This window comes from Cnephaeus nilssonii (genome assembly GCF_951640355.1).
Source record: "Cnephaeus nilssonii genome assembly, chromosome: 10".
Lineage (NCBI taxonomy): Eukaryota > Metazoa > Chordata > Mammalia > Chiroptera > Vespertilionidae > Cnephaeus > Cnephaeus nilssonii.
The window spans coordinates 21,503,429-21,518,630 of record NC_137081.1 but is presented as its reverse complement, the minus strand read 5'-3'; the positions used below and the strand labels follow the sequence as shown (position 1 = coordinate 21,518,630).

The 15,202-nt window shown below is 54.6% G+C and overlaps 2 protein-coding genes across 3 annotated transcripts in view; both read right to left on the bottom strand.

Annotated features, from left to right (window-relative positions):
- Positions 1 to 595: 595 nt before the first annotated feature.
- On the bottom strand, positions 596 to 10,940 carry SLC11A1 (solute carrier family 11 member 1). 2 transcript variants are annotated; one of them, XM_079782540.1, is made up of 15 exons: positions 10,733 to 10,940; positions 10,069 to 10,202; positions 9,131 to 9,253; positions 8,695 to 8,814; positions 7,826 to 7,932; positions 7,352 to 7,422; positions 6,948 to 7,015; positions 6,679 to 6,834; positions 5,958 to 6,116; positions 2,997 to 3,086; positions 2,753 to 2,872; positions 2,185 to 2,334; positions 1,688 to 1,761; positions 1,107 to 1,260; positions 596 to 974 (listed from the first exon to the last, which is right to left on the bottom strand). In XM_079782540.1, exons 1-15 carry the CDS (start codon positions 10,737 to 10,739, stop codon positions 864 to 866), a joined length of 1,644 nt encoding a protein of 547 aa, XP_079638666.1. In that variant the 5' UTR covers positions 10,740 to 10,940; the 3' UTR covers positions 596 to 863. The 2 variants fall into 2 exon arrangements, with proteins under 2 accessions (XP_079638666.1, XP_079638667.1); XM_079782541.1 differs by lacking the exons at positions 10,069 to 10,202; positions 10,733 to 10,940 and adding an exon at positions 9,503 to 9,543.
- Positions 10,941 to 14,702: 3,762 nt separating this feature from the next.
- The window catches only part of CATIP (ciliogenesis associated TTC17 interacting protein), a gene marked incomplete at its 3' end in the record, with an annotated part of 5,918 nt that continues 5,418 nt past the window's right edge, over positions 14,703 to 15,202 (bottom strand). Inside the window, exon 10 of the mRNA XM_079783117.1 lies at positions 14,703 to 14,706. Within this exon, the coding sequence (XP_079639243.1) occupies positions 14,703 to 14,706 (4 nt within the window). The remainder of the gene's footprint in view (positions 14,707 to 15,202) is intronic.

The following is a 15,202-nucleotide window of genomic DNA, read 5'->3' as shown; positions in this document are numbered from 1 at the left end:
CCTTCACCCCCTCCTTGTCCGGGCGGATTCTGAGGCCTCAGGGCGGGAGGCCCAAGTACCCGCCTTTTCTTCTTTAGCCGGGAAGGGTGAGGCTGTGGCTGGGAATGCAGGCGCTCGGGACCGTCCCTGCCCCTAGGGGGAGTTGGGAGTCGGCTCCCTGGGAATGTTAACTGCGCGGCGTGGGAGTCCTGGCCGCCGGGTTTCCCGAGGAGGCGGCGAAGGAATCGGGCCTCGGAGGCAGAGTCTCTGGGTTCCTTAGGACCTGGCGCCTGCAGGGGAGAGAACCGCCCCTCCGTTTTACTGCCTGGGAAATGGGATTGGTGGTGGATCAAAAAGGCGGAGGCCACTCCCGCGAGAGGAACTGGACTGCCAGAGGAGGAGACATTGAACTAGGTGGCTCTTCTTGATGGGGTTTTGTGCTCTCTTGGTTTCCGTCCCCCTCTTCTTTTGGACGAGAATAGAACTGGCATTGATGTAGCATTCACCGGACTGTATTTTACTAGTAAGTGCCAGTTTGGAGCCTGCCCCCAACTGGGACTGCCTGTCAGGGTACTCCTCTAAGTGCTCAATAAATACTTTAGGATTTTTTTTAAAAAAAAGTCCCGTCGTTGCCAAGCACTGTGTTCAAGTGCTTTACATCCATTGCAAGGTTGATGTCCCATTTTACAGATGAGGACACGGAGACCTATAAGTTAATCACTTGTCCAAGCTAGGAAACAGCAGGTCCCGATGGAACCCGGGTGGGCCTGCCCCCAAATCTCCCACTCCATCTTCTGCTTCCACACCCCCCACGCCCCTGTCCTACAGGCCAGTCTGCCCCATGTACTCTCCCCCACCCCCTCAAGCCAGGTCCAGGGGGGAGTTCATCCAGAGGGCTCCCCCTTCTGCTCCTCTTCAGGAAGCCCATACAGGAAGTGGTGGTGGGAGCTGTGCGCCAGTCGGGTGGCTCCGTGGGCAATGAAACAGGTCCAGACCTGGGGGAGGGGTGATTATGAGAACAAGACCTCTGGGGAAGCCCCAGTCCACCCCCCCCTCCCTCCATCTGTTGCCTCCTCTCCTTGCCCTCCCGATCCCCATCCCCAAGGCGTCTGCCGGCCCAACAGTACCAGGTAGGCGATGAGGCCCAGGTAGGCCGCGCCCAGCAGGGCTACAAGGCCGAAGTAGGCGGGGTGGGGGAGGCTGGGCAGGTAGCTGACCACGAAGTAGAGGTTGATGGCACAGATCAGTGTCATGATTGAGGATGTGATGGCCTTGCTCAGCCTGGAGGACAGGAGGGAAACTCAGGATTGCTGCATCTCGCCCTCCTCTCCAGTGCCCACAGCCCGCTGAAACGGGGGGGTGGGGAGAGCGGGGAGACAACAGAGCCAGCTTCTCTGGGCTGTGCGATCTGGGGCAGACCCCCCCCCCCCCCCCCCGTCCACTTCTGCCTCTTGGGCCCTCCCTCCAGGCTCCACCCTGGTGGGATTTTGCAAGAGCAGTGTCTGAGGTGAAGGTGAAGAGCTTGGGTTCTAGAAACAGCCCTCACCCCCAGATTTCAGTCCTGGCTCCCCCATTTGCTGGGGAAATTCCTTAGCCTCTCGGATCTCATCTGGATGATGGGGACAATAATGGTCATTCCTCCCTCAGGGTGACTGTGAGGGTCAAATTCGGTAATGCGAGTCCAGTGCCCGGGATGGGGGATACTCACCAGCCATTGGCAAACTCCTGCATGAGGGTGGGCATGCTGGTGAACGTGAGGATGGGCAGCACCGCGAAGGGAAGCTGGGGAGGATGGGGAGGATGGGGCTGAGGGACCCTGCCCCCAGACTACAGCCAGAGTGCCTTTCACCCTCTGCCCGGCGGGGTGCCCCTGGGCAAGTCTTCTAACCACTATGTTTCCCCGCCTCCGTGCCTTGCAAGTTTGCGGGGCTCCCCAGCAGGGGAACGTGTTTGGGGGCTGTGGTCCCAGGCTGCCTGAGTTTGAACCCCAGTTCTGCCATTGGTCACTTAACTGCGTGCCTCAGTTTTCCAAGCTGCAAAACGGGGATAACGGTGGTTTGTACCCCTGGGCTGGCTGTGGGATTATGTGAGACGTTTTGGCAAGGTGTGTTTAGGTTGTGCCCGGAAGAGGGTAAACTCCACATAGGGAATTGGTGTGGCTCCTGTTTAGCTCCGCAAGGGGGAAGGGTGGTAGGGCTGCCTCACCAGCAGGCTCTGCAGCACGTTGAGCAGGTCATTGAGGCCTGAAAGGTCTCTCAGGTCCCTGAAGACAGCCACGAGCACGGTGGGCAGGATGGCGCAGGAGCGGGTGAGGAGGACCCGGGCAAAGCGTGACCACCGCAGCTTCAGGAAGCCCTGGGGTGTGGGGTGGGCACCTTGGTGGGTGGAGATTCCAGATGACGGCCCTCTGTCTCCCCTCATCCCATCTCATGCTGGGGGAACCCTGTTTTTGCATTTCTGAAATGGGGGCAGCTCTGTCCCTTGTTGGCAACGGATGGGAAGAAATTAGGGGAGTTCTCACAGCTGATGGCTGCAGAATGAAGAGTTCTAGGTAAACGCCTCCAATTAGTCCTGGGTCAGCAGCCTTGGGCCAGTCGCCTCCCCTCTCTGAATCTCTAGTCTGAATTTTCTAGTTTGTAAAGTGGGGCTTCTAGTAGCTGCTGTCAGCTCTGGACTGCTTTAAGGATCAACAAAGCCCGCGTCCGAGCACCCCCCCGCCCCCACTCCCCCGTAATGTGTCCGTTGACCTCGCACCCCTGGCCCCAGGCCCCACCTCCATCACAAACTGTCCCGCGTAGGTGCCAGTCATGGTGGAGCTCTGCCCGGCCGCCAGGAGGCCCACGGCCCAGATGTAGAGGGCGGCGGGGCCGAACAGGCAGCCCAAGATCACGCCCTAGGAGGAGGGGTGTGGTCAGACACGTGGCCCCGCCCTTCTCGCAAGGCCCCGCCCCTCGGTGGGCGTGGCCGTCGCCTCGGCGGGCTCGGGCCTCTCCGTGCCGCCCCGGCCGCGCACTTACTCCTTGGTAAATGTCCACGTCCACCGTGTGGTTGTTCCTGGGGAAGATCTTGGCGTAGTCCTGGAGGCTGCTGTTGGCACAGACGCTGAACTGCGGGCCCGGGGCGGCAGGAGGGAGATGGGAAGCGCACACTCAGTCTCAGAAGCTCAGACCCCCAGGCCCTGACCGGGGGTTGACCACGGGTGGCCCGGTGGGCTGAGGCTGGCCAGACATGCTTTGTTTGGCTAACAAGTTGTTTTTTTCTGTCCTGTGAATTTACTGCCAACATTTCAAATGGAGAACTCACATGAGGACCGGGTTCCCAGGGGCGGGGTGGGTTTGTAAGAGCTGGCATCACCACAGAGGCAGTTGGCTGGCAGTGACTCAGCTGAGCCCTCTCTTCCTCACACAGAGCCCACTGCTCCCAGCTCTGTGACTGGCCAGGTCTTGAAGACAAGGGTTTGCCATCCCTCTTTAGACCTGTCTCCTTGTGTGGGGGAGCATCGTGAGACCAGGGAGGGGTGTAACCGCGAAAGGTCACACAGCAAGGCAGTGGCAGTGACCACGCTGCTCAGCATTCAGTCAGCACCCAACACTGACCAGCTGTCATGAGAGCCTCGTGACAGAGACCCACTCAGAAAGGTAGACAGGCCCAGCTCACAGGTCCAGGAGGTCACAGACCCCAGAGAGTCAGCCAAAAGGCCACCTCCCCGGAGTCCTCTCCTGATCACCAGGGCTAACGTGGCCCTCCCTCACCACATCCCCAGTGATGTTTCATTGCTTCCTTTGTTTCCTTCACAACGTTGTCCATACTCTTCCCGTCTGTATTGGTTTGTTGATTTGTTTCCTGCCTGCCCACTCACCACCCTCCACATTTAAGCTGCAAGAGGGCAGGGTCTTCATATCATTGACTCCCGTCTCCCCAGGACCTAGCGCACTGCCCGACACATAACAAATGCTTGGTAAATGTTTGCTGAACGGATGCCAGTCTATCAGCTAACGAAGATTATGAGGAGAGAGGACTCAGAGGAGAGAATGAGTGCTGTGCATTCCCACTCCACACTCATGCGCAGACATCCTCTCCTCCCAGAACGCCTTCCCTGCAGTTTGCTGGGCAAATCCTGCCCAGCTTTCCAGGTGCAGCTGAATGCTGGGTCTCCCAAGACTTAGCTCCTCCCTCCAAAGGCACTTCCCTTGGATGTCTGTGCCTTGCAGCCCCTTGTGTGGCCTTGACCCTCAAGAGTCTGCCTGTCCCTGCTGGCATGGCTCAGTGGTTGAGCGTCAACCTATGAACCTGCAGGTCACAGTTCAATTCCTGGTCAGGGCACATGCCCGGGTTGTGGGCTCAGTCTTCAGTTTGGGGGGTGCAGAAGGCAGCCGATCAGTGATTCTCTCTCATCATTGATGTTTCTATCTCTCTCTCCCTCTCCCTTCCTCTCTGAAATCAGTAAAAAATATATTAAAAAAAAAAAAAAAGAGTCTGGTCCTAGCCAGTTTAGGTTAGTGGATAGAGCGTCGGCCTACTGACCCAAGGGTACCAGGTTTGATTCCAGTCAAGGGCATGTACCTCGGTTGCAGGCTCCTCCCCGGCGCATGCGGGAGGCAACCAATCAATATGTTCCTCTCACATCCATATTTCTCTCTGTCTTTCCCTCTTCCACTCTCTCTAAGGATCAATAGAAAAATATCCTTGGGTGAGGATTTTTTTAAAAAAAAAAGTCTGCCTGTGGGGGGCTGTGTCTCCCCAGTGGGTTGGGGATGGGAGTCCCAGCCAGAGGCCAGGATCACAGACTCCCTTTGCTACCAATGCCTGGAGTCTAGAGCAGAGACTCAAAGGGCTTAGCTCGTAGTCTGGGGCCCCCAGCAATGCTGAGGATGGGGAGCTGTGGTGGATGGGGAGGTGTGGTGGTGGATGGGGAGGTGTGGTGGATGGGGAGGTGTGGTTGATGGGGAGGTGTGGTTGATGGGGAGCTGTGGTGGATGGGGAGCTGTGGTGGATGGGGAGGTGTGGTGGCTGGGGAGGTGTGGTGGATGGGGAGGTGTGGTGGATGGGGAGGTGTGGTGGTGGATGGGGAGGTGTGGTTGATGGGGAGGTGTGGTGGATGGGGAGCTGTGGTGGATGGGGAGCTGTGGTGGATGGGGAGGTGTGGTGGATGGGGAGGTGTGGTGGATGGGGAGGTGTGGTGGTGGATGGGGAGGTGTGGTGGATGGGGAGGTGTGGTGGTGGATGGGGAGGTGTGGTGGTGGATGGGGATCTGTGGTTGATGGGGAGCTGTGGTGGATGGGGAGGTGTGGTGGATGGGGAGGTGTGGTGGATGGGGAGGTGTGGTGGATGGGGAGGTGTGGTGGTGGATGGGGAGGTGTGGTGGATGGGGAGGTGTGGTGGTGGGTGGGGAGGTGTGGTGGTGGATGGGGATCTGTGGTGGATGGGGAGGTGTGGTGGTGGATGGGGAGGTGTGGTGGTGGATGGGGAGGTGTGGTGGTGGATGGGGAGGTGTGGTGGTGGATGGGGAGGTGTGGTTGATGGGGAGCTGTGGTGGATGGGGAGCTGTGGTGGATGGGGAGGTGTGGTGGATGGCAAGGTGTGGTGGTGGATGGGGAGCTGTGGTGGATGGGGAGGTGTGGTGGTGGATGGGGATCTGTGGTGGATGGGGAGGTGTGGTGGATGGTGAGGTGTGGTGGTGGATGGGGAGCTGTGGTGGATGGGGAGGTGTGGTGGTGGGTGGGGAGGTGTGGTGGTGGATGGGGAGCTGTGGTGGATGGGGAGGTGTGGTGGTGGATGGTGAGGTGTGGTGGTGGATGGGGAGCTGTGGTGGATGGGGAGGTGTGGTGGGTGGGGAGGTGTGGTGGTGGATGGGGAGGTGTGGTGGATGGGGAGCTGTGGTGGATGGGGAGGTGTGGTGGATGGGGAGGTGTGGTGGATGGGGAGGTGTGGTGGTGGATGGGGAGGTGTGGTGGATGGCGAGGTGTGGTGAATCTCACCGCATCCTGGTTGGTCTGGTGGTAGAAGGCCTGCCCAAAGACAGCCACAACAAAGAGGTTGATGAAGAATGAGACAGACAGGGCGATGGTGGCCTCAACCAGGAAGTACATGTTGGCTTCTCGGATGTCAGCCCGTCGGGTCCGGTCTATCTCTCGAGACTATAAAGGTCAAAGGGGAGGGAATAGCCAAAGTCTCTCAGTGCCACCCCAACACCTCCACTCGCACATCTCCATGTTCTCCCCAAACCCCAGTTCTTTCTAAAGCCCCCTACATGGACGTCTGGGACAGGCCCTGGCCAGCGACCCCCTTCCTACATGCCCGGTTTATTTCTCCTGAGGCCTTTGCTCACCATTCATTCCCTCCGCTTAGAAAATCTTCTCCCCTGATCTTCCCTCCCATCCTTCATGTCTCAAAGGTCACTCCTGACAAAGGCCTTTCCCGACCACCTTTCCTAAAGTAGCCCCGTCTCAGTCATTCTCGATCACACTTCTCTGTTTCGTTTCCTTTAGGGCACCTTGCACAATCTAGAATTCTCTCCATCATTTGTTTACTTGCGCGTGGTCTGTCTCTCTCTCTAGAATGCACGCTCCAGGAAGGCAGACGACTTGTCTGTCTTGTCATGGACCTCAGGAGCCAAAGGGGAGGGGCTCCAGGCTTGGAGGCTGGGCCAGGGTGACGGCCAGGGACCAGGCACCTCTCCCTCCCTGCCCCTGTGCTCACCTTGACCAGGGCTGAGTGCAGGTAGATGTTGTGGGGCATGATGATGGCGCCAACGATGCCCACGGCCTGCAGCAGTTCCGGCTGGCCGCAGCCGGGGCAGGACGGCAGGAGCAGCCCTCGGAGAAGCGGTCCCTGAGCAGGACGTGCCACCACGTACTGTGGGGAGGAGCCTGGTCAGGCCAAACCTTGCCCCTGCAAAGCCATCTCACCCTCCACCCTTACCCTGGCCCCTCAGGCTCTGCAGGGGTGTTGCAGCTCTGGCTTCCCACCTCATAGCCAAAGGTCAAGGCCATAATGGTAATAAGGAATCCAAAAAAGGCTTCCAGCTTCCGCAACCCTAGAGAGAGAGCAAAGGGACAGAACAATCAAAACAAAACAAAACAAAAAACCGTAACGTCAGCAATTATTAACGGTGAGATCTTGAGCACTTTGTTCCAGGCACTGTGCCAAGTGCTTAACATATGTTGCCTCAGTGAATCCTCACCACAGCCCTGTGACGTCTGTGCTGTTATTTTCCCCATGTTCCAGAAGAAACAGAAGTCTGGGTAACTTGCTCAATGCCACGCCGGGTGAGGAGCTGAGCTCTTCCCCAGAACCGCAGGGCCTCAGCTGGCCTTACATTCACTTGCCCAGCCCGCAGTGCAGCCCCCTCTGAGAGGCAGGGCACACCCACCGTAGTTGTCCAGGAAGAGAAAGAAGAAAGTGTCCACGATGGTGATGAGGACGCCACCCCAGAGAGGGATTCTGAAAGCAGAGTGGCCTGGGTCAGCCCAGCCTGGCCCAAGGGTCCCAAACTCCCACTCTCAGGGCTGGAGACTGACATCTGATCTCCTGGGAGCAGGGACCCTAGTGGCCCAGACAGCTGCAGGAGAGGGGAGTGGGAGTGAGCTGGAGGTGGCAAACGGCACAGAACGGGAGAGGAAGGGCCAGAACGGGCGGATGCCTGCAGGGTCCCTGGCATTGTGTGACCTTAGATACAATCACTTTGCATTTCTGGGTCTCTGTTTCCCCGCTTGGCAAATTGGGCAACAACTCTGAGTCAAAGGGACTGCAAGAGGAAATGGACACAGGGAAGGAAAAGGCCTGAGGAAGAAGTAGCAGCTGTTCCCAGCTCTGCACTGAAGAGCCGGAGCCCGTGGGGCAGTACCGTCCAGCCGAGAGCAGACTGAATGCGATAGCTGTGCCGATGACCTCTTGCATGTCCGAGCCCACGATGGCTAGCTCGATGGTCAGCCAGAGGAGGGTGCGGGGCACCTAGGGGAGGAGGGAACCTTCCTTAAGGCGGGACAGGTGTTTGTCTCAGTCCTACACGCACCTTTCCATACTCAGCACCGTCCTGCTGGGCTAGAAGCCTACTAACTACGTTTGCAAGATGGCCTTGTCAGCTGGCTTCCCGCTGGGTTTGGCAGGAAACACTTATGGGAGATGAGAAGGCCGGGAGAAATCGTTTCCCTGCTTCTGGTGGTGTTTCTGGCAGCGAAAGCACCTGGCAGCCTAGGCGCCAGCAGCACTGGTGGCTGTTTGGGCAGAAGTGGCAATGCTCCCAGAAGCTCGGCTGCAAATGATGGCTCTTGGGCTCCTGCCCAGCAGGTTTCTGACCTCTGGTAACACCCTCCTTCCACTGCTTGCCCCAGCTCTTCCAGCACCTCTGTGGCTCCATCCCTGCATTAAATACCTTTGCGATGTCTAATGCTGAAAATTTTTTTCCTGCCTGGACACTGGCAACAGCCAGGGCCCCAGTGTCCATCCCAGCCAATGACCAAGCTGATGCCTAGCTACTTTTTTGCCTTAAGCAAGTCACTTCTCCAGGTTTCCATTTCCCCTTCTATAAAATGGACAGGGTAAGTCTAAAGTCCCTTTCAATCTGTGTGCTGTTAGTGTGAGCCTCAGTGTTCTATCAAATGGACTTGTAACACCCCACTTGAAAGCATGTATTTATTTGATCATGGAACCTGTAAGTGGCTGTTTCGGGTGTGGGTCCTGTGGGAGTTTCCTGCCCAGGTCCACCAAGCTCACCTTAGGGTAGTAGAGATGGCAGATCTCACCCAAGTCCTTGCCTGTCACCACACCCAGCCGGGCAGCAAGTCGCTGGCAGAGCAAGCCCAACACCGTGGCCCACAGTAGCACCCAGAGCAGCTGTGAGAAGGCAGGGAGAGGCCTTCAGCCAGAGGGGCGAGTCAGTTTAACCCCAGAATTGGTGGCACCCTCTAACCAAGGACACTCCCTGAGGACAGAGTAGGGGAGACAGAAAGAAGACCAACCTCCTCCCTTCCTCCCCATACATCCCACCCTCTGGCAGGGGTGCCCTGGGGACCTTTTCTGGCCCATTAGAACCTAGCATCTCCCACAAACAGCAGCCATGCAGGCCACTCTGGGGAAATGTGGCAAGCTGGGGTCTCCACTTACTTAACGGGTCACCCCCCCACCCCCCACAGTGCCCCAACTCCATCACTTTGAATCCAGCCACAGCACCAGCCTGCAGGTCCGACTCGATGTTTCCTGGGTCCAGGAAAGCGATGCTCATGAGGAAGCCGGGCCCCGTGAAGGCCCACAGCTTCCTCAGGCTGAAGGTGCCCTGTGGGTGGAAATGGGGTGAGGATGTCCGGCAGTCACTGGCCTTGGCCCGCCCCCAGCTGAATTCCAAGGGGCTCATCAGCCCAGGCTGGCCAGCCCGGCCCTCCATTCCCCATTCCTGGAGCCGCATTCCCCCGGGGTTCGTGGAGGACACGGGGTGGGAGGAACCAGCAGGATTTGCTGAGTAACAGCCCATCAGCCGCTATGGATCCAGCACATTCAGCAGCCTGCCTGCACCCGACCAGCTTACCTCCTGCAGGCCCTGACTCTGCAGATCCTAGAGCCCCAATAAGGGATTTTCCTGGGGTCAGGCCTCCCTGGGCCAGTTCCTCCCTCCCAGCCTCTTGTCAGACCATAGGTCCTCCTCTCTAGAGTCCACCGAGCCAAGAGCCTCCACCCCATTCCAGGGCTTGGTCTGGCAGCCTGGGCTCTGCTAAAGATTCTGGAAATGCAGGGGACAGCATCTAGAAGCCAGCCCACAATCTCCTTTGCTTCTCCCAATGCCCTGGTCTAGGTCCTTTCCTTTGACAACAAATCCTCGAGGCTCCAACCTGAATTCATCCCAAGTCCCTTTGCCTTCATAGGAAAGCTGGGATTTGTCCAGAAAGCCATTGATAATTTTAAGGCAAATGGTAAGCTAAGTGCTGGAGACAGAAGCAGGAAGGGGGCAGTTACACTGTCCATCACCCTGGCTCAGAGCTGGAAGGGACTTGCCATGGTCTTCAGGGGACTCCCTCACCTATCCCGTGAGACACCCCCCCCCCCATATTGTCCTGTCAATCCTGAAAGACCCCAGGAAGTTTCCAGTATTCCCACCAGTTTTGTGTCCGGGATGGAGATCTTCTCACTCAGGTAGGTCTCCCCGGGAGGTGCTTGCTGTCGCCCTGCGCTGGGTGGGCTGGAGATGGAGCCATAGCTGGGACTGCTTAGCCTTTGGGGACCCCTGTCACCTGCAAAGGGCCCCATGGGCATGGTGAGTGACCTGCTTCTTTCGGTGGCCCAGGGCTAAAGCCATGTGTCCTTCTCCCCTGCCTCCTCCTGGCAAAGTGCAGAATCAAAGCCCAGCTGAACAGGGGCCTTGACTTCCATATTGGGTCCGTCACCTTCACCCCTTGACCAAATGTTCCATAAAATGTCAGAAGTAGAGCCTTCAGCATTACTCTCCTCCCATGTGAGTGCAGAGATCCCCAAATCCAGATCTCTCTTGCCACAGAGGATGTGGAGAGGGACACGGGGCTCTGAGGAGGGCTGACTGACACAAACACTGACACGTGTGCCCCTTGGCCTCCCCCCGCCTCCTCCAGCAGCTGAAGAAGTTCCAGGGGCCCCAAGTACACAGAGATCAGACCAAGGAGATGCAAAGAACCCAACCCCAGGCTCTTGTCCAGAATTATGATCCAGACCAGGACTCCCATGGGGACCAGGGGTTCCTTTGCCTCCCTGACTCTCCCCACCCCCATCCCTGGAGGGGGATACTCACTTGTCATGAGGACAACAGGTCAGGCACTCTCTGCGTGTGAGTGGCGTGCTGGCCAGCTCCTCAGCCCACGTTCCCTCTCTGGGTGCCAGTACATGTCAGTGTATGAGCCCACACCCTCTCACTCATCCGTGGTGAGCCCGGCTGTCCTCACACACACGGGGCATTGTGAAACACTTCCCAAGGCAGAAGTGGCCAGCTCTGGCGGAAAGGTCTGCCTGGACTTCTGTTCCCCTTCTGGCCTGAGCCCCACAAACTGTGGCTCTCTTCCAGGCACCCCATGCTCCGTGTCGCCCAAGTTAGCTCTGATTTTAAGATATTTTCTGCCACATGGGCATTCATGTCCAGATCACTTGACTTCCCCCCACCCACCTCCTACATAAGCAGTCCAGCTCTTCTTCTCTTCAGTCTGGAGTCCCTTCACCACCGGTTGGGCTAATGGGAGGGAGGGAGTCCTGATGGCTACCTAGGCTTCATTTCCCATTGAGTGCCTCAGAGGAAAACACCTTCCAGACACTGCCTCAGGGACATGCATTCAGTACTCTGGCCAAGGAGATCCTCTGAAGACAGGGGCACTGGGTCCTGATCCTGGTTCTGCCACTAGTTCACTTGAGATTGTCACCAGAGCATATCTTTTCTCTGAGCTTGTTTCTTCTATTAAATAAAGATTCAAACTACCTAAGAGGTTAAAATTTAGATGCCCATGGAGGCCAGACTGGTAAGATTAAACTATAAGACAGGTTGGGAGTAAGAAAAATAGCACCAGCTCAGCGTTACATGACAAATGATGCTGAGCCTCCGTGTCAGGAGACAGTAGGGAATAGTGGAGACTGTAGCAAAACAGAGGTCAGATACTCTGTCTGAGGAGGGCAGTGTCTATGGAGTTCCAACCAATTGCCATGTGGGCCGATTGTCACAATGACTTCTGATTTGTCAAGGATGCTAGGAATTTTATGCAAAATAGGCTTTTTGAATACTAGACCCCAAAACATTGAAAATATTGTATAATCTAAACAAAACATCCCTACGGACTGGATTCTACTTGAGAGGTATTATTCTGTAACCTCTGGATAAATGGTGGGCAAGACTCCTCCAGCTCCCAGTCTCTTCCCCTTGGCAGCTTCTGTGCTCCCACTTCCCTCCCTCAAGTTCTTCTCCCTCCATACCCCTCATGCCTTCTATTTTGTGGCCTTCTTTTTCTGTCAAGAAGATTCAAAACTGGAATTGTTATGGAGTGCCCAGCTCCAAAGTCTGAGATCTCAAGACCCAGAGAGAATCAAGTCAGGTTCTCAGGGCCAGACCTGATCTGGGATATGATGTATCCCCATGTTGAGTCAAAAACTTTACCAAAGCTCGGGAACCCAGGGTCGGAGGAGGCAGTCAATACCCTGACTTCTAGTTAATGGAGAAGGCTAGAGGGACTGGAAATTGGGGGGGGGGGGGCGAATGATGAGTCAGACAGGAGAGAGCAGCATCGTGATTTGTGCAATCCTATTGCTCAAGCTCCTGTCACTGTCCCTGACCACTAGGTTTGTGCACATTTCCCAATCACTGCCTTGGGCTCATGCGGGCATGGCTGGGGTTGGGGCTGGTGTAGTATGTTGTGAGGGTTAATTTTATGTGCCAACTTAATTGGACCAGGATGTGACTGGATATGTGGGTGTGCTTGTGAGGGTGTTTTTGGAGGAGATCAACTTTAAACTGGTAGATTGAGTGAAGTAGATTTCCATTGCTGTTGTGGATGGGCCTCATCTGGACAACTGAAGACCTGAATAGAACAAAAGGCTGAGTAAGGGAGAACTCTCTCTCTCTGCCTGACTGCCTTTGAATTAGGATTGTTTTTCTCTTGCCTTCAGACTTAGCTTCAACTGGAACTTACACCGTGGAACTTACCTTTCCTTCTCAGGCCTTCAGATTGGGATGATGTATGCCATTGGCTCTCCTGGGTCTCTAGCTTGCACAGATCAGTGGGCTTCTCAACCTCCATACTCATGTGAGCCAATTCCCTATGTATGTATGTATCTATCTCTCTATCTATCACTTCCTATCTATTGGTTCTGTTTCTCTGAAGAACCATGACTAAGACAGATGTCTTCTTTGTATCTTTTTGGGGCCTTACTTATAGTTAGGAACTCAGTAAGTATAATTGATTAACAACTGATCAATACTTTGTACAACCTTTAACTTAACCATTATAGTGTAATGGTTAAGAGCAGAGGTTCTGACAGAGTAGCAGAGAGTGGGAGCTACATGAGCTAGAGAACTAGAAACCTGCATATCAGTCCCCTTGCACCTGGAACTGTTGCAGGATACTGAACCCTGCATGCGTAAAGTGAAATTTCACGAAGCCCAATTTACTCAGTGAAGCACAAACCTAAATGTAAATATAAAAATTTTAGAAAAAAAAGTAGGAGAAAATCTTTAGAATCCAAGACTAAATAAAGACTTGTTAGACTTGACACCAAAAAGCATGATCCATAAAAGGGAGAAACTGATCAATTGGATCTCATAAAACTTAAAAACTTTTGCTCTGTGAAGGACCCTGTAAAAAAGATAAAAAGACAAGCTAAAGACTCAGAGAAAATATTTGCAAACCACATACCTGACAAAGGACCAGTATCTAGAGATAGAAAAATCTCTTAAAACTCAACAGTAAAAAAAATCAAACAATCCTATATATATAATAAAGAGGTAATATGCAAATTGACTCTCATGCCCTCACAAGATGACCACCCCATGTCATCACAAAGATGGTCGCCCCCACATTGTCACAAGATGGCCAACCCCACATCATCACAAGATGGCTGCCCCCATGCCATCACAATATGGCTGCCCCTTGTTGTCACAAGATGGCCGGCAGGGGAAGGCAGTTGGGGGCAATCGGGCTGGCAGGGGAGGGCAGTTGGAGGCAATTGGGCTGGCAGGGGAACAGTTAGGTGTCAATCAGGCTGGCAGGGGAGCGGTTACAGGGTGATCAGGCTTGCAGGCAGGCAAATGGTTAGGAGCCAGCAGTCCCGGATTGTGAGAGGGATGTCCGACTGCTGATTTAGGCCCTGCGGGATAGGGCCTAAACAAGCAGTCAGACATCCCCCGAGGGGTCCCAGATTGGAGAGGGTGCAGGCTGGGCAGAGGGACCCCCCTCCCCCAGTGCACAAATTTTATGCACCAGGCCTCTAGTTCAATTATAAATGGGCAAAAATCATGAACAGGCATTTTACCAAACAGGGTGTACAGATGGCAAAGAAACACATGAAAAGATGTTTCGCATCATTAGCCATTAAGGAAGTGCAAAGAGAACCATAATGAGATATCACTACACCCCTATCAGGATGGCTAAAATAAAAAACAGTCATAGCACCAAAGGTTGGCAATGATGTGGAGAAGCCAGACCACTCATAAGTTATGGGTGGGAATGCCGAAAGGATTCGTGGCACTTCAGAAGTACTAAAGATTTGTTTTCCCTTTGCTCAGAGAAACGTATTTCTTAGTGTTATGGAGCAAGAAGAGAGGGGTCATACAAGTTCCAGGAACAAGTGATAGCATCTAAAATCAACCCAGTTTTGAAATGGATGTCACAGAGCAGGCAGGAAAGTGGTTGGACTCCTTCCCAAGTCATCTGACGCATGACAGCAAGGCTCTCTGTGGGTCGGACGTTCCTGCCCTCCCCTCTTCCCCACTGTTGCAGATTATTGGGGTTGGAGGGGGTTATTGGATCTCTGCAGAAATGTGCTGGGTGCACTAGGCTGAGTCAGCCTCGGTTTCAGTTCTCCACAGATGAAGAGAACTGGCCAGGGCCCTGCCTTCCTCAGGGTGACTGAGCACTCTCATCCCCAGCCCCTCCCACCCTGTTGGGCTCCAGCCTTCTGTTCCCAACATGCCATGCTCAGACCCTTTGCACTTGCTGTTCCCTCTGCCTAGAATACTTTTTCCACAGCTCTTCACAGGTCTGACTTCTTGTCATTCAGGTCCCAGCTCAACTGAGACCCCAGAAACCCCTGAAGTCTCCACCCTCACCTCTCCAACCCTGAGTCACTTTGTACTTATGACTCGGTTTATTTGTTTTCATAAATGTCTGAAATTTCACATCTGAAATGATCTTTTTGTGTTTATTGTCCATCTCTTCATGTTACCTGGGGACAGGGACTTTGTCTTGTCATTGCTGATCTCCAGCACCACAAATAATCTTGGCACTTGGAAGGGGTCCAATATTTGTTCAACTACTTGCCTGATTGAATGAAAGGAGCTTACTCTCTAGTGCTATCTAATATGGCAGCCACTAGCCACGTGTGCCTATTTAAATTGAAATGAATTTAAATTAAAGTAAAACTCCAGTTCCTAGTCCTATTAACCACGTTTCTAGCTGCCAGTGGCCACATGTGATAGTGGCTACCAACATTGGACGCTGCAGGTACAGAGCGTTCCTATCATTGCAGAAAGTGTTGTTGGATGGTCCTGCTCTAGACCATGCACATA

Excerpts from the sequence above, each read along its gene's own strand:
- SLC11A1 (XM_079782540.1), bottom strand. Across the intron at positions 8,815-9,130 it reads GTGCTGTGGCTGGATTCAAA|CTGCTCTGGGTGCTACTGTG; the intron begins GTGATGGAGTTG and ends GCCTTCTCACAG. Across the intron at positions 1,261-1,687 it reads CAGGAGTTTGCCAATGGCTG|GCTGAGCAAGGCCATCACAT; the intron begins GTGAGTATCCCC and ends CCTGTCCTCCAG.